General features: G+C 35.4%; 2 protein-coding genes across 3 annotated transcripts in view; one reads left to right on the forward strand and one right to left on the reverse strand.

Annotated features, from left to right (window-relative positions):
• LOC123691821 (protein kinase C-binding protein NELL1-like) overlaps positions 1-22,425 on the forward strand; it is a 38,775-nt gene extending 16,350 nt beyond the window's left edge. The window contains exons 2-18 of one of the 2 annotated variants that reach the window (XM_045636390.1): positions 1,661-1,768; positions 9,528-9,678; positions 10,758-11,034; positions 11,112-11,267; positions 11,345-11,473; positions 11,557-11,650; positions 12,441-12,632; positions 13,160-13,279; positions 13,780-13,919; positions 14,270-14,390; positions 14,732-14,965; positions 15,500-15,607; positions 16,099-16,241; positions 18,207-18,356; positions 18,601-18,771; positions 20,174-20,223; positions 21,935-22,425. In XM_045636390.1, the coding sequence (XP_045492346.1) occupies positions 1,661-1,768; positions 9,528-9,678; positions 10,758-11,034; positions 11,112-11,267; positions 11,345-11,473; positions 11,557-11,650; positions 12,441-12,632; positions 13,160-13,279; positions 13,780-13,919; positions 14,270-14,390; positions 14,732-14,965; positions 15,500-15,607; positions 16,099-16,241; positions 18,207-18,356; positions 18,601-18,771; positions 20,174-20,223; positions 21,935-22,031 (2,441 nt within the window). In that variant the 3' untranslated portion in view covers positions 22,032-22,425. The remainder of the gene's footprint in view (positions 1-1,660; positions 1,769-9,527; positions 9,679-10,757; positions 11,035-11,111; positions 11,268-11,344; positions 11,474-11,556; positions 11,651-12,440; positions 12,633-13,159; positions 13,280-13,779; positions 13,920-14,269; positions 14,391-14,731; positions 14,966-15,499; positions 15,608-16,098; positions 16,242-18,206; positions 18,357-18,600; positions 18,772-20,173; positions 20,224-21,934) is intronic. The other variant, XM_045636391.1, reaches the window with a different exon arrangement.
• Positions 22,426-22,747: 322 nt separating this feature from the next.
• Positions 22,748-25,067, reverse strand: LOC123691798 (tetraspanin-9-like). The gene is made up of 6 exons (XM_045636357.1): positions 24,923-25,067; positions 24,577-24,771; positions 24,172-24,348; positions 23,787-23,879; positions 23,504-23,623; positions 22,748-23,130 (listed from the first exon to the last, which is right to left on the reverse strand). The coding sequence occupies exons 1-6, from the start codon at positions 24,968-24,970 to the stop codon at positions 22,900-22,902; spliced, it is 864 nt and encodes a 287-aa protein (XP_045492313.1). The 5' UTR covers positions 24,971-25,067; the 3' UTR covers positions 22,748-22,899.
• Between the last annotated feature and the right edge of the window lie 698 nt (positions 25,068-25,765).

Consider the following 25,765-nt stretch of genomic DNA (forward strand, 5'->3'; position numbering starts at 1 on the left):
TAAATTCATTAAATAGAGACAGGCTGTCTCGTAGCAATTCTACGAGCGCTACGTAGCTACGTGACTGGGTTAGCGTGACGTAATCATTATTACAATATGTATTTAATGTATATGTATAACTAGCGGTCCGCCCCGGCTTCGCCCGTGGTACATATTAACGTTTTCTCTACATAAGAACCATCCTCGTACTTCAAGGAATATAATAAAAAAAGAATTATCGAAATCGGTTCAGCCGTTCTCGAGTTATGGAATTACAACGAAAAGTGGCATTGATTTTTATATATTAGATGTATAATGTAATATAATTGTTGTTTATGAATAAAAACGATCCAGACATAGGTTTGATATTATAAAAAAAATAAGTTTTCGCATTGAATTTATATTTACAACAAATAGAACTGCGTTTATTTTGAAGAGAAGTTTTATATTTCTTTTTGGTATTCATTACATGTTTCATTCCTTCTCTCCAGTAAAATAAAATGAATTTAATAAGAAGATGCGAACAGGTCTAGCTAAGAAATTTTAATTATTTCTTAGTTATTAAAATGAGAATAGAACGACTTAATAATGTTTTACCCATTTCAATTAACATTGTAGGATAAATGTGTCAGAATTAGCATTAATTTACGTACGTGATACGCTTAAATAATTTAATGTTTTTCTTAGGTATCTATTATAATAAGTTAAAAACTATGATACAAATATATTAAAACATTTTGTCTTTGTATCAGATAATAAAATTACATTTAAAGCAATATCACAAATCTTGTCGTTCTTTACAATATACAATGTTGGATTTGTTTTACGGCAGAAGGGTATTACAAAGTGATAGATGACATCTACAAACAAGCTTACAGCGGGAAAATGGATGTTATTTATCACAGCAGTTGCTTGAACTTTACAATACTATGTTTACATTAATATGTATTCATTTCATTAATTAATTATATTCTAATTAATTATATTCTAATTAATTATATGGTTTGTTTATTTGAAAATGCAGAAGTTTAGAATAAGCCGGTACGTATTTATTCGCGTAAAATCACTAATTCATTAAAAGCTATAAAGATTCTTCTTTGCAAATACTACATCTATAAAAGTCTTTATTCGTCAATGATTGATGGTGGAAAGTTTTCTCGAATCGATTCACATTTTCGGGGACCTTCTACGCATATCGATCATCTGAATGTAGGCCAACGTTTATTGATAATAAATATTCAGTGGAATAATAAGGCATAATCTAATAATTGTACAGATAGCTCATCTCTATCTTTTTCTACTTTAATTGTTATTTTATGACTCTTTGGTTTTATCGTCACGAAAACAGTGGTTTTTATGAACACTTAATATATCTTCGGTTCCAATCATGGTCTTCTGTATTCTTTGATTATAATTTTATAGAGTTATTAACATATTTTCATTGTGTGTGTTTGCGCAATTTGGCCTCAGGTCCTAATACACATTTATTTTTCGTCTTGTGTAGATTATGAAGCTCATATTTAATACCATCCCAATTTGAGCAGTAAGAGAAATGCTTGCGTTTTGAAAGTTTGTCAGGTAAACCTGACCTAAACATAACCTAACCTGAACCTAAAGGTTCAGGTTAGGTTATGTTTGCCTGTTACAATATAAGAAAATAAATAATAATTATTTGTTACAGCCACCGAGCTAGACCTGTTGGCCGCGCTGTCGCTGCACAACACGTCGCGAGCTGGCGTCACAGTCGTCCCTGGAATGCAACCACCGCGTACCGCTTACACCCTACAAGGTAACCTAGATGCTATTGTAGATTAGTTTCAATAACATAATACACCATAGTAGTATTGAAACCGATTTAGAATTTATCAAGTGATTTTTATGTATGTGTAGTTCAAGCGGAATTCGAATAGTCCACAACTATAAACAATTATAGTCACCTATTTAATCTTCTTTACGTAATTTATTTATTTGTTTACTGTGTTTCGTATGATCAGTGTTTATGTTTACTGAAAATACGAAACTAACGAAAAACTACATCTAAAAATCTTTTAAGCAGAAAGTTGCAAAATCATTTATTTAAGTAGGTACGTCCATTTCATTACAACCAGGAAGAAAAAATGAAGAATGATAATGTTATATTCAGCACGACTTAAAGGGTGCCGTCCGTTAATATCTGTCTCGTCGTTAATAGAATCGTAAACATTGGTGGTGGAGGTGCAATCCATTTCAGGTGCATTTCACATACCTAGTTAATAGTGTCGGGCGCGCCTGGGCTTTAATGTCTGTTATCAAATACGATGCCGTTTTAATGCGATGAGTACTTACATTAAAACTTTTATCAACTTTTTTACGTTGTCATTTTTACAAAAAAGATAGGATTTAGGCTTTATTAATGTATCTTAATTACATTATCACAAATACCTTCAACGTTTCTAAGTCATCAAATTCCTGTTTAACTTAATTGAATGAATGTTGGCAATAATAAAATATTTCATTGTTAACAAATTTTATTCTCACATATTGTAATAGGTAGATACCATAATCATTACTATCAAATTAAATCAAAATCAAAGTAACTAAGTATTACAATTTACAGTAGATAGTAAATAAAGTTTGCCTGAATTAATCTAACGCAATCATAATAAGTTCTATCGACACCAAAATTTGAATGTCGTAATTCAACATTCAATACACAACTATGAGAACACCAGTTGTTAATCATTTTTGGCACGCCGGACTTACCACACAAATGAATAGATCGTAATCCCTTAGCGGTCCGGTCGGGACAAGCCATTAGCCACAAAGCGACAGTAATCCCACCGGCAAATATTCCCAATCCCCGCCCTATATTCCTGCAATGGACAACGGGGAAGATGAAACGTTACAATTGCTCTCATTTCAATTTTCTCGACCATTAATTTATTGCTAAGCTGCAAGACTATGTAGGGTATGGAAATCATTTGTTGCATCAACGTTACAGAGTAATACCTACTTTTTATAGTGTAGACATATAAAGTTTCTTAAAACATAAATAAGTCTTATAATAATTTTTACGATTATACAATTAAAGTACAATTTAAGAAAATATACAAAAAAATGAAAGTCTGGGAGCCCATGAATATTGATTTGGTTAAAGTACACATTCATTGACCACAAATTGAATAATATATCATTCGTAATTGCTGTTTCTGGGATAAAAAATTAAAATTAATTAATTTTGCGCCTGGGTGCCGTCGTGGTCCAGATTTCCAATGTCACACTCCACAAATCGCACCATTAGGCAGCACACACATTGTCATAATTGTCGAAGGGTGCACCTCTAGTTAGCGGGGATCCGCATTATCTCGGGGTGTCAAACGTTGCTCCATTGTATACACGGCACTACATTGACAGGTCGATTGCGACATCTGGGTCGGAGAGATTAATCTCGCAAAGCAGAATGCTGTGATTAAGATTTGTATTGTGGTGCTGTGTTCCAATTTTTGCTGTCCTCAGCAGTCTTAATGAAAAAGTGCTTTGATATAAGTTTGTATTTTTCAACATGAAATGCACGTTTGTTCGTTTTTTCATGTGAACACTTTTTTGGCTCTTCAAGGGAGGTATGAAGTAGGCTTTAATAATTGAATGTCAGTTATAAAATTGGTTCTCGATTCATATTCAAAAATGTATTGACAAGTGTACGTCGCGCCTGTCACAACAGTGTAAACAAAATTGAATACGTATCGCGTTTCTTTTGTCAATGCCAGTGGCAGTGGCTCTTCACACCACTCGTTTCTGCTCTCGACGGCTCGATGCTTCACAAAAGCTGATATTTAATGACTAAAGTGTGATAATGACACCAAAACTTCATGGAATTACTTTTTTATTAATTTCATTTGGGGATCGTTTATAATAGAACTAATTTATCTTTTGGCGCATAGTGTGTCGGCACATTTTTAAAGATTTTTGTTCAAAATTTTTATTATTAGACATTAGCTTCACCTTTTTAACCGACTTCAAAAAAAAAGGAGGAGGTTATCAATTCGGCCGGTATGTTTTTTTTTTTTATGTATGTACACCGATTACTCCGAGGTTTCTGAACCGATTTACGTGATTCTTTTTTTGTTCGATGCGGGATGGTGTCGAATTTTTTGCAAGTGCAAGTTTGAAGTCGGTTGTTTTTAACGCAGTTATTACTTGTCTTTCATACTGTATGGTTTTTCTTAAATATCGTGTACAAAATCTACTTCAATATTGCACCGTGATTTACATGTCCGTTTGATTAATTAAGTTGACTTATTCTAATTAATAAAAGACAATCATACAAAAATAGAGATAGATAAATAAACACACGTATTTTCAATACCATATCGTACTATATATTTACTACCTTACTTACTTTACCTAAAATTAATGCGATCAGGGCAGCTTAGTGTAAGATTTATAATCCTCACACGTAATAACGAGAGCCAATAACTACATTCATAGCGGGGTGCCATTCTGTAATGTTTACAAAGCCATGCTAATATTTGTATCTCGCTAAATTTTGCTTATGGGGTGATTTAATGAAACCAAAACATTATTGGGGTGCATATTTATTGTTAACAATCATTCTAATTCCGGTATCATTTCGGTGCAATAAATTTATTTTATAGGGAACAATATTTATTTTTATCACTATTTGACTGATAATATATTTGGATCTAGTGTATTTATTTCAGAAATTATTTAGTAGCCTAAATAAGATAGAGTTTTAAAATAGTACTGTATTAAGTTAAACTGCACCATATTATTAAAGGTAATGGTTGTTCTTTGAAATGTTATAAATTTTACGGTACCATTCAACAAATTACAAATTAAAACAATATTTTATACACACCTATGCAATATGCAAAAGCTAAAATTTTAATTAAAATTGTTCATTATTTCTGAATAAGATTTGCTTACCCTTATATTCATGGATAAAATTAACGTTGTACATTTTAATCATCACAAACATTTTTACCTTTGTAACCTCACCCAACCCGAAAAGGGTCTGAGTGCTTAATTGAAATTATAGGAACCTCCCGAGGGGAGATAAGCCTCAAAGTGTCATGATTTATTTATCATTCAGCTATTCAATTAGCTTCTTTGGTTTCCTATAATTACTGATGAGTAATGCCATAATAATAATCATATTATGTATACATACAATAATCATATGTAATTTAGTTTCTTCGCTAACATCGTAATTTGCAATAGCCTAGAGCTGTTCATATTTATTGTTATTCAGGTATATGTATTACTAGCTGTGCCGCGCGGTTTCACCCGTGTGGCTCCGCTCCTGTTGGTAGCCTATATTACTCGTGGATAATGTAGCTTTCGAATGGTGAAAGAATTTTTAAAATCGGTCCAGTAGTTTATGAGCCTATTCATTACAATCAAACAAACAAACAAAGTTTTCCTCTTTATAATATTAGTGTAGATAAATAGTTATTGCCTTACCGTAAAATCGATACATCTTATACGCTTTCTTGATAAACTATGAATAATTACAAGTGTATTGAAAAGGTGAACGAACTTAGAGTGAGGGTTACGTCTTACCCCTCCTGTAGTTTGTGAACAAAATATTTATGTAAACTAAAACCATTTCGATAACCGTTTTTCAAACTTTGCATTGGATGACTTTAATCGGAGAAGTGCAGTTATTTCACAACTTTGTATTCATTGGATTTTTAAATAAAAGTATATTATTCGTTGCACTATATATATTTGCTAATCGAAATATTGAAATGATAGAGAAATGGTAGAGACAGTGTTTCGAACAATGTTCATTCATTTATTCAGTGTATCTTAATATACTTTGTAATTTATATATTATCACAAATAAACGGTTGATTAGTTCCACTTCATAAAATTTTCACCATGTAAATTGTGGATATGTGCTTGAAATCATAATGGTCATTGTTGTAAACAAAATAAAGGAACTGCATACGGAAGTAACTCTATACCATCAGTTTAACTATAAATCAATTTTCGTGTCCGTTATAGGCTTCCCTATAAATTCTTCTGCACAATTTACCCTTCAAGGGGCCCATCGCCTTCACATGCTATTTTATTTCACCACCCTCCCTTCCCCTTTTTTAATTCAAAACTTATTGCGCTTTTCCTATCTATTTGCTATTGAGCGATGACTCTTTAATAATAGAAGCACAGAAAAATAACTTGTCGTTATATATAGATTTGTTCCATTAAGAAATTGAAAGAATTACAATACCTTCGTTAAGAAGTATATATTTCATAATATATTTCAGTATTGAAGTGGGTCATTGTTTTTTAAAATAATAAGTTATTATTTTGAAAAAACAATGACACACTTCAATACTGAAATATATTATGTTTTAAAGAAATGAAAACGATATTGTTTTGGCAACCATTCTACAAGAGGTATTGTCTTTTATTTGTATAGGAAAGTCTAGAAAGAATCTTACTCATTTATGTTTACTTTATATTTTGTTTCTTAATCTATTATATATGTATAATGTATTATATTGAAAAGTGGATGTTTTCTCATTCTAATGTAAAAAGTCTTATAGTTCAGGATACATCGCCCATTTTTGCAAGTGACTACTATCAAGCTGATTTTCCGTTTGTAGCTTTATTTTGATGAGACACCGAATAATTTCGTGTACGAAACTCTCGATTGTGGTAGCTAACAGAGATAACAAGGATAAAATTTTTTGATTTGATGGTTCTCAAATATTTATTACGCAATTTGTAGGACAATATGTCTGTTGAATTATATAAACATTAACTAAGTGAAAACAAAAAAATCAGCTTGTTAGTAATCATTTATGATGACCTCGTTATCGATACACTTTGGAAAGGGGGACTCTTTGAACCAACCATAGATTTTGTAGGACAAATATTTTTTCGAATAATTTAGGTAATTATCTTGAGATTGAACAAAAAAAAATTCAGTTAGTAATAAATATTTGAGAACCATCAAATCAAAAATTTTTATCCTTGTTATCTCTGTTAGCTACCACAATCGAGACTTTCGTACACGAAATTATTGGGCGTCTCATCAAAATAAAGCTACAAACGGAAAATTAGCTTGATAGTAGTCACTTGCAAAAATGGGCGATGTATCCTGAACTAGATAGAAATAGAATTGAAATAAAACTGCTGATTTGTTTCACTTGTTAAGTGTAAATATTCAAATGGGGGCAAATATTCGACAGGTCAACAAACATCAAATTCAGTTCAGCCTCTCTTGAGTTATAAACGGTGTAATTATTTTTTAAATGTATAATACAAAAAAAAATCCCTGTAATTTATTTATTGTTAAGGTTAGATGCCATAGATATATTGTAGCCTTTATTACTATCCAATCTGCAGATTTTATTATTTAATAAGGAAAACATAAATTATTTATAATTCTGCGTTCTATCATGATTAAAAAGATAAATTTTTATACACAATGCATATAATATTTCATTAAAATATACATGCAATGAAATAAATCTCAGCGGATCAAGTTAGTTGGCACGACGCCAGCCGTCTACCAAAATACGATCGTTAGGCGGCCTCGCGCTACGATACTACGCTGCTTCTACGAAACCTACTGATTTTTATCGAAATTTATTGCACCGTACACCATGTATAATGAGGCCAATATTAAATTTTGTTGAATTGTTAAGATTACTCGCCGGTCACGATGACGTAAGCGAATAGTTGAAATATTTGGTCACACATTTGATGTTATTCTAACAAATTCAAATTCAAATTCAAATTCAAATTCAAATTCAAATTCAAATTATATTTATTTGCAAGAATGTAGTTACAAATTATAGATGTTTTCATTACAATTATTATGTGGCTAATACATTCTACCCATTTATTGGGTGTGCAAATATTAAAAAAGAAAGTTGATTAGTTTAATTATTTAAATGTACACACAATTCAATTTTCACAATTACGCGAACGCACTACGATTTACACGATTATATCACTACACACTTCACTATCACACACAATTCAGTTTACATTACTTCAAAGTCATAAATTCTTCAATGTCATAAAATTGTTTTACCATTAACCAGTTCGTCAGTTTATTTTTGAAAAGATTTACTGGTAGTTCCTTGAAATTGTCCGGTATTTTATTATATATTTTAATAGCCATAAATGTTACACTGTTTTTAGCTTTGTTGATTCTACACGTTGGGAAATGTAATTTGTTTTGGTATCTTGTCAACATATGCGAATTTACTTCTCCTTTCTTCTTAAAGTATTCCGGGTGATATTTTACAAATAAACATACTTCTCTTATGTACATGCAAGTTAAAGTAAGGATCCGTAATTTACTAAACAGAGGTCTACAACTGTCTCTTTGGTTCAAACCGCACAGAGCTCTGATACATTTTTTTTGTGAGACAAATACCTTCCGCACATCACAAGATTGTCCCCAAAGAATGATTCCATATGAAAGTACAGAGGAAACGTAGGCATGATAAGCATTTATTGCTGCATTCATAGAAACAGTATCTCTTAGACGCCGTAATACGTAAACGAAACGATTAATTCTGTCACAAACGTAATCAATGTGTTTGTTCCATTTTAGACCTTCATCCAACAAAACACCCAAGAATTTATGATGATCTACTTATTCTATTACTTGGTTATCACACTTTATATTTAGGTTTATTTTGGAGCAATTCTTAGTATAAAATTGAATTATTTTTGTTTTTAATAAGTTAATTTTAAGATTGTTGTCTTCTAACCATTTTACAATATTTTTAACTGCTTCATTTATATCTCTCTCGTACGTTTCCTTTTCAGTACATTTAACAATTAGGGTAGTGTCGTCTGCGAATAAAACTGATTTGTGTTTCACTGATTTCGGTAGGTCATTAATATACAAGAGAAATAAAAACGGGCCGAGCACACTTCCTTGTGGTACACCTGATCTATTAGTTTTTTTTTACTGATCTATATACGTTTCTTGATTGATTTACTATTTGTTGTACTTCCACATACTGATCTCTATCCTTTAAATAACTAGCAATCCATTCTTTGGCAATTCCTCTTATACCATATTTATCTAACTTAAGCAAGAGTAATTCATGGTCTACAAAATCAAATGCCTTGCTCATATCTAAAAATATAGCGCTTACGGGTTTTTTTTCGATGAAGGCTTGAATTATTTCTTTCACCATATCAAAGCATGCTAATGAAGTGGAACTATTTTTCCTAAATCCAAACTGTTCTTTACATAAGATCTTGTTTCTATCAATATAATTTCTAATTCTTTCTAAGATTACTTTTTCAAATATTTTAGATATCACTGGTATTAACGCTATCGGTCTGTAATTTTTAATATCTTTTGGATCGTCTTTTTTAAATAATGGTTTTATCACTGATGTTTTTAGCGCGTGTGGAAAAGTTCCCTGTTCCATCGATAAATTTACAAGAAAAGACAACGGTTCGCAAATATGGTCACTGCAAGATTTTAATGTTTTAATTAAAAATGTTTTATTAAATATTTTATTATTTGATGTAATTTTCTATAAAATCCCTGAATGTTCCAGGAGATACAAGGTCGCTTCAGGTTGAGGGAGCCCCGTTCGAGCGCGCCGCCGAACTCCTGCGGCGCTCGCCCGAGTTCACACTGCTTGCAGCGCTGCGGCAAGAGCCTGCCAACTCGGGCACTATACTATCGTTTTCACATGGCTTTAACAGGTACGATTCCCGCTTGTGTTGCCTTGATACTTCATCAATAAACCTCATAATTATAATATTAAACATAAATATTTTCGGTCTATTAAAAAAAGTTTAATCGGATGAAGTATTTAAGCGTAACAGTAAATGTTTATCTATGTTATTTTTTTGAGTGTTGCATGATATATGGTATCAATACGCGTATCGTTTATTGTTTCCATAAATTTATTGATATAGAGAACACTTTAGTAACTGTAATTTAATGTCGAATAGTGCCGTCTTGAAGGTCGGAAGCATGGCCCGCGGTGTAACGAGAGGAGCAACGCAAATGGCCAGTTGGCGGCGTTCGGCGGCAGCTAACGGTGAGTTCTAGATCTCAACATCGCTGCGCGCGCACGCATGGCGCCACTCACATGCGTGCGCGCGCATAGGGGAGTATCATGTATCTTGGAATGTCCTGTGCCTCGGAATGTCCTCCTCGATCCATCCGTTGACTCATTGCGCTCATTGTCTCTGCATGGCCGTATGTGTGGACGGGTGGGCCGACTTGCATGCGACCCCGCGCTCCTCAGCCGCCGTCCGTTTGTGTTCTGTGTCTTGACGTGTTGTGTTCCGTATCTGTCCATCCGTCCCCCGCCGCCCCGCCTCTATGTGTTCACTTTGATGTTTGCCGCGCCGCCGCGGGCCCGCGCCCGCCCGAGGGGACTCCGCCGGCCGCGCACTTGCATTCCAAGCGACATGGGAATCGGTTCGGCGCACATCTCGCGACGTTCGGCCGTCGCGGGCGGCGAACGGCCTCCCTCCGGTGATCTTTCGCTTTCGGTATCGCCAGGCGCGTCCTCCTCACCATTTCCATCAGACACCGAGCGGCTCCGTCGACACCGGACGCGACGTTCCGAGGTACATGGGCCCCTCTCCCGGCCGAGCGATATTGAGATGTAGAGCGAGCCGCGCGCCGCTCGCGGTCGGCCCCTTCCGCTTTCCGAGTATATGTGTCGTTCGCCTCGTCAACGTGTACCTCGGAACGGTTCGCTCGGAGGGGGGTTCCGAGCGCGCGCTACGACGCGTATGACTGAGCGGCTCGGGCGGGCGGTGCGCAGGTACCTGGAGCTGCAGTCGAGCGGGCGGCGCGACGAGGTGCGGCTGCACTACGTGGCGGCGGGCGGCAGCGCGGCGCGCGTGGAGACGTTCCCGTTCCGCCTGGCGGACGGCGCCTGGCACCGCGTGGCGCTGGCCGTGTCGGGCGCGCAGGCCACGCTCTACGTCGACTGCCACCCGCTCTACCGCCGCCTCATCCCGCCGCCCGACCGCAACTTCTCGCAGCCGCAGCTCGCGCTCTGGCTCGGACAGAGGAATAGCAAGCATTCCTTGTTCAAGGTGAGCGTTAAACGATTGCAGCTTTGAATTTTTACCTTTGCTCAAAAACCACTGAAACATAATTTATTTATTCACAGGGCACGCTTCAAGATGTAAGATTAGTTAGTGGACCTCATGGTTATTTAGTCCAGTGTCCAGGCTTAGATTCAGAATGTCCGACGTGCGGACAATTCGCATTGCTACAGGCTACAGTTCAAGAATTAACTTCGCATATTCATGATCTTTCATTAAAGGTATTTTATTTAGCGGCAAAATTTAAACCTATTACTAAAAAAAACTATTTATTAAAACGAAAACATGTTTATTTTAGCTTGTTGGTACCGAAGCACGTTTGGCGCGATTGGAGCAATGTGATTGTCAAAAATCATGTTATTCCAATGGCACCGTACATGCAGACGGAGCCACTTGGCAAAAAGATTGCAATCGGTGCTCTTGCGTGGTAAGTAGAATTCTAGAATTGTTGTGAAAAATGTTTTAAGTAGAGTTTGTTAAAATTTTCAATAAGCTGTTCTTTCTTTCTAGCACGGAGAAATAACGTGCAGGCCAGTGGAGTGCGATAGAGCAGAATGTAAAAACCCAGTATTACACCCGGGCGAATGCTGCCCGACATGTTTAAGTAAGTACAACTTACGAGTATAATCTTATTAATATTATACGTATATTTATGTTTTTAGTTACAGTATCTTATGATTTTTCGATATATAAATGTGTTTGTTGAATGTTGTTAAATAAATGTTAAATATCACGTAAAAATATATTACTACCATTTTTAGTGTTCTACAAGGATATAATACGTAATTTTAAATTTTGGCACTATATGGTCGCAATGCCGAATGCATTTGCAATTATTGTGAATTCGCTATTATTGTAGACCGCTGCCAAGTTCATTTTGCCAAAGCAAAAGGCATGAATGCAACTTATCCATTTATTCGAATTAAACCAATGAAATAGAAAATATTTACGAAATTGAGTCATTATTTTATATCATGGCAATTTTTAGATTTTATCGAATATAGGAGCAATCAAGAAGAAACTTAAAAGAAAAAAATTAATACGGCGAGCGATTCACGCGAAATAATTGTGCAAGTACCTCACCCTAACTTGATTTCCCATCTCTACAGTTTAACTTTACTTTATTGACGTGGATATCGAATATTGCAGCAACCAAAACAAAACTTGAAAATATAGTGTCGGTTCCATACCATCGAACGTCGTAAAAAAATCCTTAAAACATTGAATTCTATCCCACGTATCTGCCGTTCCAGGGCAATGCCTCTTGAAAGGCATATTATACGAGCACGAGCTTTTCTCGATAGTTCAACTTATTGTTAACTGTTTTCCATACCATCGAATATTGCAGCAAACAAAACAAAACTTAACAAACAAACTCCATCCCACGTTTCCAGGGCAATGCCTCCTCAAAGGTACCCTTTACGAGCACGGGGAACGTTTCGCGCCCAAAGAGTGCGCGGAGTGCGTGTGCCACGACGGCAACATGCAGTGCACGCGCGTGGACCCGGACACCGCGTGCCCGCCGCTGCCCTGCGACCCGCCCGACCAGTTCACCGTGCCGGGCGAGTGCTGCAAGTTCTGTCCAGGTGGGTCAATTTGTATCTATGAATCTCTATTAGCGCGGGGAACAATTCGCTCCCAAAGAGTGCGCGGAGTGACCGGCCCGACCTGTTCACTGTGCCTGGGGCCTACTGCAAGTTTTCACTTCGATCGTTTTATCAAAATATGTGTATAATGTAAGATGGAACACATTTGTGCTGATTGTAATAGTATTTACATATTATTATTAGCACCAAAAAATATAAAAAAGTTAAACTTTTACTTGTCATTACAAATAATAAATAGTAACTAGTAACTCGCTAAAAATGCAGCTATTTATATAGGCGGCGTTAAAAAATGAAGATTGTTTACAGCAAAAGGCTTGCAACTTGCCATTCAGTTTGAGCATAAACTACTCGTAGTTAATAAAAATATTTTTGTATTTCAATATGGCCATGGCATTAAACATTTTACATATAAATTAATGGCCATGGCTTTAGAATATTTTATTACAGTAATCGATTAAATTAAAAGTGTATTTTATCCTTGCTTTACAAGCTTTACTATATTCTAGGTGTGGACTATTGTAGTATGGGCCATTCGTGTGATGAAAACGCAACATGTATGAATCTCAATACGAAATATACTTGCAAGTGCAATCAAGGCTTTCAAGGCGATGGACTTTCTTGCGAAGGTGAGTTTCAAATTATGTATATAAAATTTTCTTGATAAGTGAATGAACCCTTTTAGGTAGTTAATTTGCCGCTTAAAGCTAGTAGTAGCTTAGCTACTTACATTTAAATTGTAGTTAGCCATTATAAAAATATGTTAATTTCAATTAAAACATAGTATGAGACATTGACAAAAAAACTTTTTAATGATCCAAAAATGAAATTGTAATCTAACAGAGACTATAAAATTTTCCAATAAAATATTCATCTAGGTTTACATAAAATCAAGGCAAAAAAAATATACCAGTGTACACACATAAGAAGTGAATCTTCTTTATGACCTTATTTTTTAAAAAATAATTGACTATATGCAACTTTACAGAAATACGTCGAATCACGCGTGGTAGGGATAAGAAAAAGATGGCGCGTAACGGAAAAATGTTACACTAAATTTTTTTCCAACCCCGATAAAGAAGTTTCACTTCAAAAATACTTATATTTATTGAGAAATATCAATTCCCAGACGTCGACGAGTGCCAGCAAGCGGGCGGTCTGTACGGGCACCACTGCCACTCGAACACGCGCTGCGTTAACGTGCTCGGGAGCTATGTGTGCCAGTGCTTACCTGGTTATACTAGACGGGACAAGTTTAATTGTGTCGAGGTTTGTAATTATAATTAGAAAAATTGTGCAGTATAATTATAGATTTTTCTTGTATATTGGAATTTATTTTAAATGATTTTCCCTTTGTCGTAGTATTTAATGTATCTTGCTAGAATGTAAACTATGTATTGAAAAATAATGCGTTTAATTGTAAATGGTTTGGTCAGCAAAAAAGGTTTTAAAGTTAAAAATGTAATATATAATGTGCAGCAAATGTAATTATGGCGAAAAAAAAATTTGATGTTACGAAAAATTATTTCTTTGTTATGCACAAAATAATTATTTACAAATAGATTTTATCTCATTATCAAATTATCGGGATTATCTATAAAAAAAACTTGTAATTATAGGTGGATGAGTGTGCAAGTGAGACGCACGGCTGCCACGCGGACGCCGTGTGCGCCAACACGCCCGGCTCCTACACGTGCCAGTGCAAGGAGGGGTACACAGGGGACGGTTATACTTGTACCCGTAAGTATATTTCATTTTTACTTATTTTTTCAATTGATTGTAAATTTTAGTAACATAAATTGGGGGTTGTTTATGTTCTTTACAATAAAAAGATTCCCAAAGTGTACAATTTTCATTGTTAAAAAATTTGAATAATTTAAATAAATAAAATTCACAGTCATAATCTCAAACCAACTATTTTAAGCTTATAATTTAAAGATTGTTCTTAAGAATTGGATCATATTACTCTAAATCTCTTTCTTTTTTCTTTCTAAATGACTCGCTACCGCACTAAATGACTCATTATGCGTTTAATACAAATATCAATAATGTTATAACACACACTAATGGTCCACTTCCAGCGGTATGCACAGGCGGTTGCCTGAACGGCGGTTCCTGTGCATCCCCCGAGCGGTGCGCCTGTGCACGCGGCTTTACCGGCGCGCGCTGCGAGCGAGACGTCGACGAGTGCTCACTAGCGCACCCCGCAGTACGCGCGTGTGTGCCGCGCGCCGCGTGTGTGAACACGCCCGGCTCGTACTACTGCGTGTGTAGAGACGGCTACCGGCGAGACCCGCACCGCGACCACTGTGAAGGTACTCTATCGCTCTACATTATTTGCTCTCACTTGTCGATTTCTACTTAACGACACCACTTTTTCTGCTCTATCACTCTACATTACTTCTCACTAGATCTGCTCTATTGCTCTACATTACTTGCTCTCACTTGACAACTATCCTCTATCTGCTATAGAGCTCTACATTGTTTGCTCTTATTAAGTTAGATGGCTTGACCATTGTGAAGGTGCTCTATCGCTCTACATTATTTTCTTTTATTTATATGCCATAATATGGTGACCACTGAGAAGGTGCTCTAAAGTTCTACATTACTCGCTCTTATTAAAATGCTCTATACTCTGCATTTTATTGCTTCTTTCATTCAACGATCTTTGATCTATACTCGTGTTAAAGATCCTATCTCGCTACACGAGCTACATTATACTATAAAGTGACAAAAAGTGATTTACAGTATTTACCATATTATATTGTCGAAATTTTTTGTACTTGATAAAAAATAGTTCAACTCTCATGTCACAAAATATATGTAATGACGAAAATTGTTAATTTCAGATGTTGACGAATGCACAGAAGGCTTCCACACGTGCCACCCTCGGGCGCGTTGCGTGAACACTGACGGTGGATTTAAATGTGAATGTGAAACAGAACCCTGTGATTTAAGTGCGTAATGTACCTATTTGTGTTATTCCAATTTTTACTAGATAGATAAGTAAAATAATTGTAAGTGTAATGGATAACAATCTATTTGAATACCTACTTAATTGAAAACAAAGCCGTTGTTGTTGATTACTTTTGTTTTTGTTTACTTTATTTTATTAAGTTACATTTTTATTATTGTACTTACGACCTTACGGATGTCTGTTTTTTTTAATTGAAATAAGATTTGTTGTAGTACTTTTTTGTCACTCACACGCATTTTAATTATTAAAAAATCCTTTCCATTACCCTTTATTAAAACTTACACACTAATAATGATGACTAAATATAAAATTTCAAACTTAACATTATTATTTACATTACAGACTTATTATATTACACTTATACAGTGGTACCATTGCGTGTGTGTAAAAGTATACGCCATATTGTGTGTGTGTAAATGTATTGGTACGTCAAATTGTGTATGTAAATGTATATTGTATGTATGTGTGCAGGCTGCTCGTGGCAGGGCGCGCTGGTGGCGGACGGCGCGCGCTGGGCGGAGGCGGGCGGCTGCCGCGCGTGCCGCTGCCGGGCCGGTGTGGCGACTTGTGAGCGGGCACCCTGCGCCTGCGATGTGGATAACACTACTATATCCGTATGATTATCATTTTGCTTTTTTTTATTTAAGGTAAACGCAGGTATTAACGACCCCTCTAAGGCAATTTCAAAATCAACCATATTTTTTAAGTATACTGGTTCTTCTAAAGATTTATAATTTCATTTTATATGCTAGTGTTATGTATAAAAAATGTATTTATTGAAGCAAATACATTCTAATAAAGGATTTTCTTGTAAAAAATAATTTACAATGTGACTTAGTCGATTGTTGCTATTACCGACCCATAAAAACGGCTGTGAAGCTATTAACGATTTTTATGCAGCTATTCCCGATCGTATGTGAGAGGAAGCCTTTTTCCAGCAATGGAATGTATAGAAGCTAGTGATGATGATGATTACCGATCTTAATAAAATGAAATAAAAATGCAAATATATTCGTATTTTTTAATTGTAGTTATTTTTAATAAAACAAATGAGTACTTTTTAGTAATGAACTAAATAATTATAAACTTTTAAATTAATCAACATAATACTATTAATATATGTACATATATTAAATTAAGGATTTCAAACTCTAGGATATTTCGTTATGCTATTTGATTGATTGCTTCGGCGAGTTGTGTTTTACTGAATACTTTTCGCCGCTTTCGTGGCTCCATATTTCTGGAAAAAATATACCTAATTATATGTTTTATGTTAGTTTAACCTAAAAACCTAAAAATATAATTTTTAATAGGCACCTATTATGTCATAAAAGTAATAAAAATATATTTGCACGCTCAATTACGAGCAGAATGTTTAAGGATCAATATTATCTGTATATACAAACATCTTTATTCTACATTCTGCAATTTGAATTTGAATTTGTAGATGAGAAACTAAACAATCTATATTCGATCGGTAATAGCTTCCTATAGTTGCTATTGCCGACCCACATGGGTCGGTATTAAAGTATGTAAGTATAAACCTAAATTGTATTACCGACCCATAAAAAAATGGTTATTTTAATTCATTTGATCATCAGACTATAAAATAGATTATAATTGATTAATGTCATACAAAATATGAACAAATGCATATTGTTTAAACAAAAAAAAAAAAACAATGATTTACTTCTGTAACTATTCGATAGGGATCCTCGAAAATATCATAACTTTGTATAAATTGACAACGCTAAAAGACACAACACTAGACAAAAAAGTTTAGTCGCTAATAGATTTTTATGAAGACTCATAGGTTAGATTTATACTGGTCCATAAAACCACTTGTGTTAGTGTGATATAATAACATAAAAGAAAATAAAACAAAAAGTTACATTGCTGCCATTGCCGACTTACGGGTCGTTGATACCTGCCGCGGCTTAAACTGGTGAAGCTAACACCGTCCCATTTTAATTTTAAGTTTTATCGTTTCAAATTACTTTTTATTAATAAAATGTTGTAAGAAACGAAAAGTTGACACTTAAATGCATTGACATTTAGTAATATAAATTAAAGTATAGATGTCATTTGTTTGTAAATGTCTTAAAAAGATACTCACAGTACTTACCCGAAGGAACAACGGAACAGTACGACACGTCCTGCTTCCACGCTACTCCGCAGCAACTTACGCATTTTAACTCTTTTTTGCTCAGTTACTCACTCTAACGTTAAAGTATACGATGCTCAAGTAATACATTCGTGTATAACTTTGCCTACCTATAACTAGAATAGTTCTGGAAACGTTTAAATTTCGAATTACTTTTATAGGTCGGTAATACCTTCAGATTTTCGATGGGTCGTTGATAGCTGCGTTTACCCTAATTGTTTTTTTTTATCAAAACAACATTTTGAGTATAATAGTTAGAAAAAAATTAATAATTATTTCATATTTGTTTAAAACATTGGCTATGGCCAATTAATAAGAAAGTAAAAGAATGCAGTTTTATTTTTTTTTAATATTAAATTTTTTTATTTTTTAGAAAAAATCCAGTGTCATACGAAAATGAACGTTATCATTCCAGCTGGAGAGTACAGAGTCAATTAGGGCTGCGCCGGCGGCGTGCTGCCCGCACTGCGAGGCGCGCTTCCACTGCCGCCACCAGGAGATGCACCACGTCACCTTCCGCAGCGGCGAGCGCTGGCTCTACCAGTGCCAGATCTGCGAGTGCCTTGTGAGTGCGACATTGTGATACAGGACACAATTAGAAAAAAATGCAGTCCTACATTGTAGTAAAATCAAGTTTTTCAAAAATCGTAAATATAAAGGTTAAATTCACGGTCAATCTATCGCATAAAATAACGCGAGTTACGCCCACAATTTGATCACAAATGCGAAATAACAAATGAATTGACCTTCAAAATGATAACTGTGTATAAATAATATTCGCGAAGTAACATAACATGAACACGTTCCAGTTGGGCGAGGTGGACTGCTGGGAGCCGGAGTGCGAGGAGGGCGCGGGGTGCTGCGCGGGGGGCGCGGGGGCGGTGGGCGCGGGGGGCGCGGGGGGGGCCGCCCGCGACTGGCGCGCGCCGCACCGCCTGCAGCTCGCCGGCTGCGCGCCCCCGCACTGCCCCGCCTGCACTGTACGTACCGAGCACACATACACCTAGCGCACGGCGGACACCCACACACGCGCAGTAACACAGACTCGTAATCGTAACACACGGTAACATGGACACGCACACACCCGCAGCGAAAGACTCGTAATACGCAATAAGACGGACACGCAAACACCCGCAGCGACACAGACTCGTAACGCGCAGTAACATGGACACGCACACACACAGTCATACAAACACATACACATCCCCAGTCACACACGCACAGCGCCACGGATTGGCAACACACAATGATACTGCCACGCACAGACAGCAACAGAAAACATGACAAAAATTCAACAAAGTTATTCATGAATAACTTTGTTGTTGTTGTATAATTAATGTATTTTCAAATTATCATTAAGAAAATCAATTAGTTTGCCTTTTATCAGACGATTTCTTAAAGGCTGACGTTTTCTAGAAGCACTGTATGCTAACTTCATCACCGATACTTTAGATATTAATCCTTGGATGTTATTAATGGCTAAAATATTTTAGACTCTTTTAAAATAAAAGTAGATCTACATAATATATTACAAAAATAACTTTAGACACAGAAAAATTATGGTTACACAAAATAAAAATAAACAAACATCACTTATAACAAGACGCTGTATTTAACAACTGTAATAAACTCATTAACCCAATCATTATCACGATCAATTCATACAACATTGTGTGACTAACTGAAGCTGAAGATTTTTTAGCTAAATTTAAAATTAAGCTAAATGTTTGACTTGAATACGGTTATTTTATTGTTCGTTATTTTTTTATGTTATATTTCATCAGTGGCGTAGCAATAGCAAATACAATCCAAACCAAGGGTATCAAAGTAGAAGGCCCTGGATAACGTGTATTGAAAGTTTTCACCCTTACCAATTTAGACTGTTTTTTTATTTATTTATTGTTCTTTTTCGAATACAAATTTCATGGAATGTATCTATTCTCTATGAAGATTGAGCATTATATGTCCTCCCGCTCTATAGTACCTAAAACCTGGTGACCTAAAATACAGGTAACTTTTATTACCTAGTTTAGGCACCAGTCTCACACTTATTTATATGTAATCGAAATGTGTACTTATTTAATGTAACCAATGTGAGAAATAAACTCTTTTTTATTATTTAGTTTAGTTTCTGCGAATCGAATTATCTCTCCTCCATAACGATGCGATATTGTCTAACCTAACCCCTTACCCTCCCGTATCGTAAATTGCCCATTTTGTCCAAAACAATCCTTCTCCTAAGTTTATTTCGTCTCCCATTACGCCACTGTACTTGTATTGTAATCAATCAATCAACCAACCGAACAAACAACCAACCAACCAATCAATCAATCAATAAAACAACCGTATTGAAGTGAGTGACGGCGGGTTCGCTTGTTGCAGGGCGGGCAGTGCGCTACTTTGGTGAGCAATCTCGCGTGTTGTGTGCATCGGTAACCATCCCCACTCTTCTTATTCATTCATACATTGCTATCTTGTGTTATCTTTTGTGTTGGCGGTTTTTTATTACGGCTTTGTAAAATTTCGCGTTGTTATGGATGGTTGAAAGTAAATTGGAAATAAATTTAACAATTATTTTAAATTAATGGTTTATTTTATTGAGAGTAATAAAATAAAAGAAAAGTCGCGTATTTGGTTGAGTTTATTGTAAACTAAAGAAAAATTATGAAATGAAATGAAATGATTTATTTTGCAAGAAATGTGGAAGATTTAAAGATGTTACATAATATTATTATTTATATGTCATAATTTAATACTATTTATCTCGTTATATCTTAGCATATTTATCTGCTGTTAATTTTTGAAAATAAGTAATTATTATCTATTGAACATTAACATCTATTGAAAATATTTTAGAGAAGTTATTTTTAAAATTTGGGCAATTCTAAATCTTTTATTGTGATTTGTGTGGGGTACCTAAGAACCTCTGATACTATAGAAGAGCCTCGAAGGACCAAAAATGAATATTTCCCGAAAAGAAAAGTTGATGATGAAACCTAATTAAAGTAATCATCTAATTTATTGTGACAAGCCGTAATAAAGAAACGAAGACATCTTAAAGAAGTTATGTTGCATGATTAATTATTATTATTATACTTTTCATTCATCGCATGATTTGTTGCATTTGCCATTGCCTCTAATCATCGTTCAGTTAATAGCATGGTGCATTATTCATAAAACTGAAATGCTTTACGACCTTTTCATTCATTTTTTGTTCGATTCCCTCGATGTTTTCCAATTGTGTCATAATATTTTAGTATCTTTTGATTGTATTTAAGGCATCAATGAAGCAAGTGCAATAATGAATATTTAAAAAAAAATGTTGTGGTTTTATGAAACCACGGTAAAAGTGAAACTTTTTTTCACACTATAGACATTTAACTAAAAATTATCGTATTTGTACGATAATTATCGTACGTATCGTGCGTCACGCGACATGCGCTACACAGACCAAAAAGTTTGAGACGATGTAATAAAAGTTTCACTTTAATAAATGCAATTATAGTTACAGTAAATGAATAGTATCAAAGTTTTAGAGCAGAAGTTTTATTTATTTCTTAAATTATTTGCTGGTATAATATTTTATTGTATGGCAACGTATTTGAAAATTTACTTTTTTATTTGCTTTCTCTCACTGTATGAAAAAACTGTGATAATTACTTTTTAATTAGATCTAATACAAATTACTAGAGCCTAGAGGTACATCGTAGACAATTTTTTTATATAAGTATTTACTGTAAATATTACTTTGTCATGCATATAGTATATTTTATCAGCGCCGTAATTTTCGGTAAGATTTTTGTGTCTAATCGTTGGTACCAGTTTGGAGCGGATATTTAAATAATTCACGTTTCTTACATTGCTAATCTCTCGGTCAGTTACTGAAGGAGCAGCTATGTGAATCTAACACATAAAATAATCGGAGCAAATAGTGTATAGTGATATTATAGCTTCCAAGTGTCCGTGAAGCTTAGAGTTCTTACAGACGAACGGCAATTTGTGAACGGCAGAGGCTACTTCAACCGCGGTCGCCACGCGTCGACGCGGACGGCTGCCGTTCACAAGTTGCCGCTCGTCTGTAAGAACGCTTAGCCCGCTCCGAGCTGGGCCCGACTGGTGCTGACGCGTGTTGTCCCTGTGCAGCGCGCGGCGGTCGCTGACGGCGGCGCTGGCGCTGGCGGCGCTGTGGCTGGGCCGGGCGCCGCGGCCGCACCGCAAGCACCGCGGCGCGCGGCGCTAGAGCCGCCCTGACCGCGCCACGCACACCTTATTTATTCTAGATAGCTCTAATGTTAACCAATTGTCGCGCCGAGTGAGCCGAGCGCCGACGCGTCGGGCGGCCGGCGCGGGCGCCCGCGGCCGCTAACTGTAAACCCTGTAAATAAATATCGCACAGAGACCGCCCGTCGCCCGCGTCGCCGCCGCCCGTGTTGTAACAAATTTTCGTAATATATTATAGTTTATGTTTGTCTCTGTATAAAGATGATCGTTTTCGTGAATGATTTAAAAGTAACCAAAAATAGGTACCAAATATAGAAAATATATAATGACGGTTTCTTAATTTCATAAAGCATTCTGATGCTTGCATGTTGTATTGTGTTCAAAAAATTACAATTAAAAAGATATCCACATAATATGCTGTATTACTTTCTCGTGTCCCTTCCAATATTTTCCCAAAAACAATTGACTTACTACACAGAATATATTATTAACCATATAATTGTAAACACTGGTTAGATTATAATCTATTCAGTATTTCATAAGATTGTAACCTGTCGAAAAATTATCCTTTACATATTGTTTACTTACAATTTGTTCGATAGATGATTGCGGTAAATTGTAAACTAACGTCACGGATCACAATTTTCAACAGTGTGCAATGTCCTAAGATATATATGATAACAGTTTTTCAGTTACAACAATTAAAATGTAAATTATAAAGTGAAACACAAAAGATACATTTTAATTTTATAATTCCGTATTACAATTTGAAAATAACATTTCCTTTATACAATTTTCCAATCAAATGAGTCATTAAGTACCTATTCATGAAATAAATTAAAGCTAAAGTCCCATAGAGCATACAGCGTATTTAAAGAGAAAAAGGTTTACACTGTGTTAGCCGGGGGCAAAAGAGACGGGTAAAGATTAGGTGGACTAATGTGGGTTATTCCAAAATTATTGGGTTGAGCATTATGTTGTGGATTATTAGCTTGAGGGGTTAAGTTAGAGGGCATGAATGTGTTAGCGAAGCAAGCAACTCGTAGCGGCTGTAGGGTTTTGGTTCGATCCGCTACGCCCGTCACCAGAGTATAAGCCGTAGCGAATAGAGTCACAGCCTGAAATAATCACAAATCAAAAGTATATACAGGGTTACGGTTAGTGGTACGACATAGGGATTTAAAAGGAATAGGTTAAAGCAGTGAAGTGTGAATTTGTGACTATTAAATATACAAAAACAAACCACTTGCATTTGAACAATGTTTTTTTTTTTTTAATATAAAATCACCTGTTCTGATTCACAATTTACACGATGGCTGGTTATCTTATTAGAATTAAATAACAATGTAACCAAAATATTAAGAAGAGAAGGAAAAGAAAGTAAAAAATAATCATCGTCCTCTTTCTCTTTGTTAAAACTATGTCTAGAGCACTAATCATTAATCCATATATTTTATGAGCAATAAGTAGGAACACATTCTAAATTCTCACCATAACAGTAATAATAGAACACGCAAGCACAGAGAGCGAGTTGACGAACAAGCGCAGTTCATTTACAGCAGGACGAAGGCAGCCCACGTTGTACAACGGTAATTCGCAACGGTCACCAGACTGAAAACATTTATAATAATAAGTAAGTTTGATAGGTTGACTAGATACCTACATTATTTTTGTTTTTATTCAAAATATTATGAATTCAAATAAAATATCTGTAGGACCTACAAATAGATCACAATATAGATTAATAAATTAATGAGAAATTAAGCTCTTTTACCTTCACATTCATAACACGACCACAGCAGGCGGGAGGCAGACCACGACGATACATGCTCCAGTCAGAATAAGAATTAACACCGCAGCATTTCAGCTGAAATTTATATTAAAGACATTACATTAACTAACCATTGTTTTAGTGTGTACAATGTACATATTGTATAAACAATTTATGCTTAATTGACGTTCAATAAGCTCAACGTAACTAGATATGAAAACCTACGATTTAATCTAAGTCTTAGTTGGTGGCGTTCGCAGAGCTTTTATCTATTGTTTTTTCATACGATTTTCACGAGTTTTGCTATTGCGAATGCGATTTAACCGAGTCTGACATTAGAAAAGAAATATTTAAGCTTTGCGATATACTCTCAATTTTCGAAACAAACCTCAATTTGCATAGCAGCGAAAGCATTTTTGACAGCGAGATCTTGCGATTCGACCGACAAAGCGCGTAACATGCTCGTCTTTAACATCAATGGGTCCCGTGTAGCTTTCGACAAGGCCGTAATGGAAGTCAAGCCAGTGGACAGCAGCACCATCGCCGCAGTTACCAGCACCATTAACTATGAAATTAGATAATTACTTTTGAAATCGTTATGAACAATTATAATTTTTTCAGATAATTTACTCAGATATTTGTAAAATACGACCCAACATCTGAACTGCGTACTGTTTCGATTACCCCACTCAGATTAAATATAGAGTTATGCAACATTCAGTTACGTTATATTTTGAATTTATACTTCTACCATTTTTTGTATTTTATTTAAAGAAAATGTATAGGTACGAACTGTAGACAAGATTGAAATAGATTTAGGGTAATACGGCACTAGGGTGGCAAGCCAACAAGCCGGCAAGCAGAGGAGCGCTCCAGCAATGAAGAGTATGCTAGCGCCGAGCTCCACACCAAGGTCTGTGGTCCAGAAGTAGTAGGACATGCGGAAGAGGTTCCATGACGTCGATACACCGAGGATCGCGCCTCCACTCTGAAAAAAAAAATTAAAAATACTATGTTTAATATAGATAATCATAAATATTCTTTATCAATTCACCAATATACCTACACAAATTAGGCTACCTGCTCAAAAACATGCTAACTAAAACGATTGGATTATACCTAAATATCTTAGTACTCACAAGTAGTAAGCCAGCACAAACAAACAAAACTAGAGCGCTACTTCGCATATCGATTTTCTTCAATAAATAAATAATAATTAATGAGATTATTTTTTTTCGTGACGAGGGTCACATATATGGATTTGAAATCAATTTAAATATCGTTTGAAACAAATTATGTGTGACAGCCAATGCCAAAGGTACCAAAAACAACGCATTGGTTTATTTTTTATTCCCATAAGTAGCAGTAAGAATAAAATCTCCCTGTAAGCTAGAGAAATAAAATTGTAAGTATGTTAACATTTTGAGTGCGAAGATTTTGTAATGACGGGCTTAATTGATGTATTCATTGCTACGAGTGGCCACCGTTCGAACTCTATCACCTATCTAAGCAGCCGCAGGTTTCTCTACTATGTCTCTCGTATTCCTTAAATAAAAATATGTGGCATGAGGTCCCCGAAGGTTCTTAGGTCTTTAAGTCACTTTGCCCTCCCTCAGGCCTGATGGTGGTGAGAAGGACAATATCCGACAATGGTCTTATTTAACCAGATTATTTTGTAATCTAAGCCTGGAATCTTCAGGAATTAGGAACTAAAGATATTATATGAGTATTGAGATAAACGCTACGAGCGCAGTAAATTAGCCAAGTAAAACAACAAACTTATATTAAAACTACGTAAGTACGTTAATACTAATACATAGGAAGAATGAAAGTTTGCTTTCAGATTCATATTTTTTGTTATAAATTTGTATAACTATTTGACATTTCAAGTTTACTTTTCAAATAATTTCATTCATTATTACATGGAACCATGATAAAACGTTTGGTAATCCGGAACAAATTAAGCAATTGTTACAAAAGAT

This window comes from Colias croceus, chromosome 5 (genome assembly GCF_905220415.1).
Source record: "Colias croceus chromosome 5, ilColCroc2.1".
NCBI classification, from domain to species: domain Eukaryota; kingdom Metazoa; phylum Arthropoda; class Insecta; order Lepidoptera; family Pieridae; genus Colias; species Colias croceus.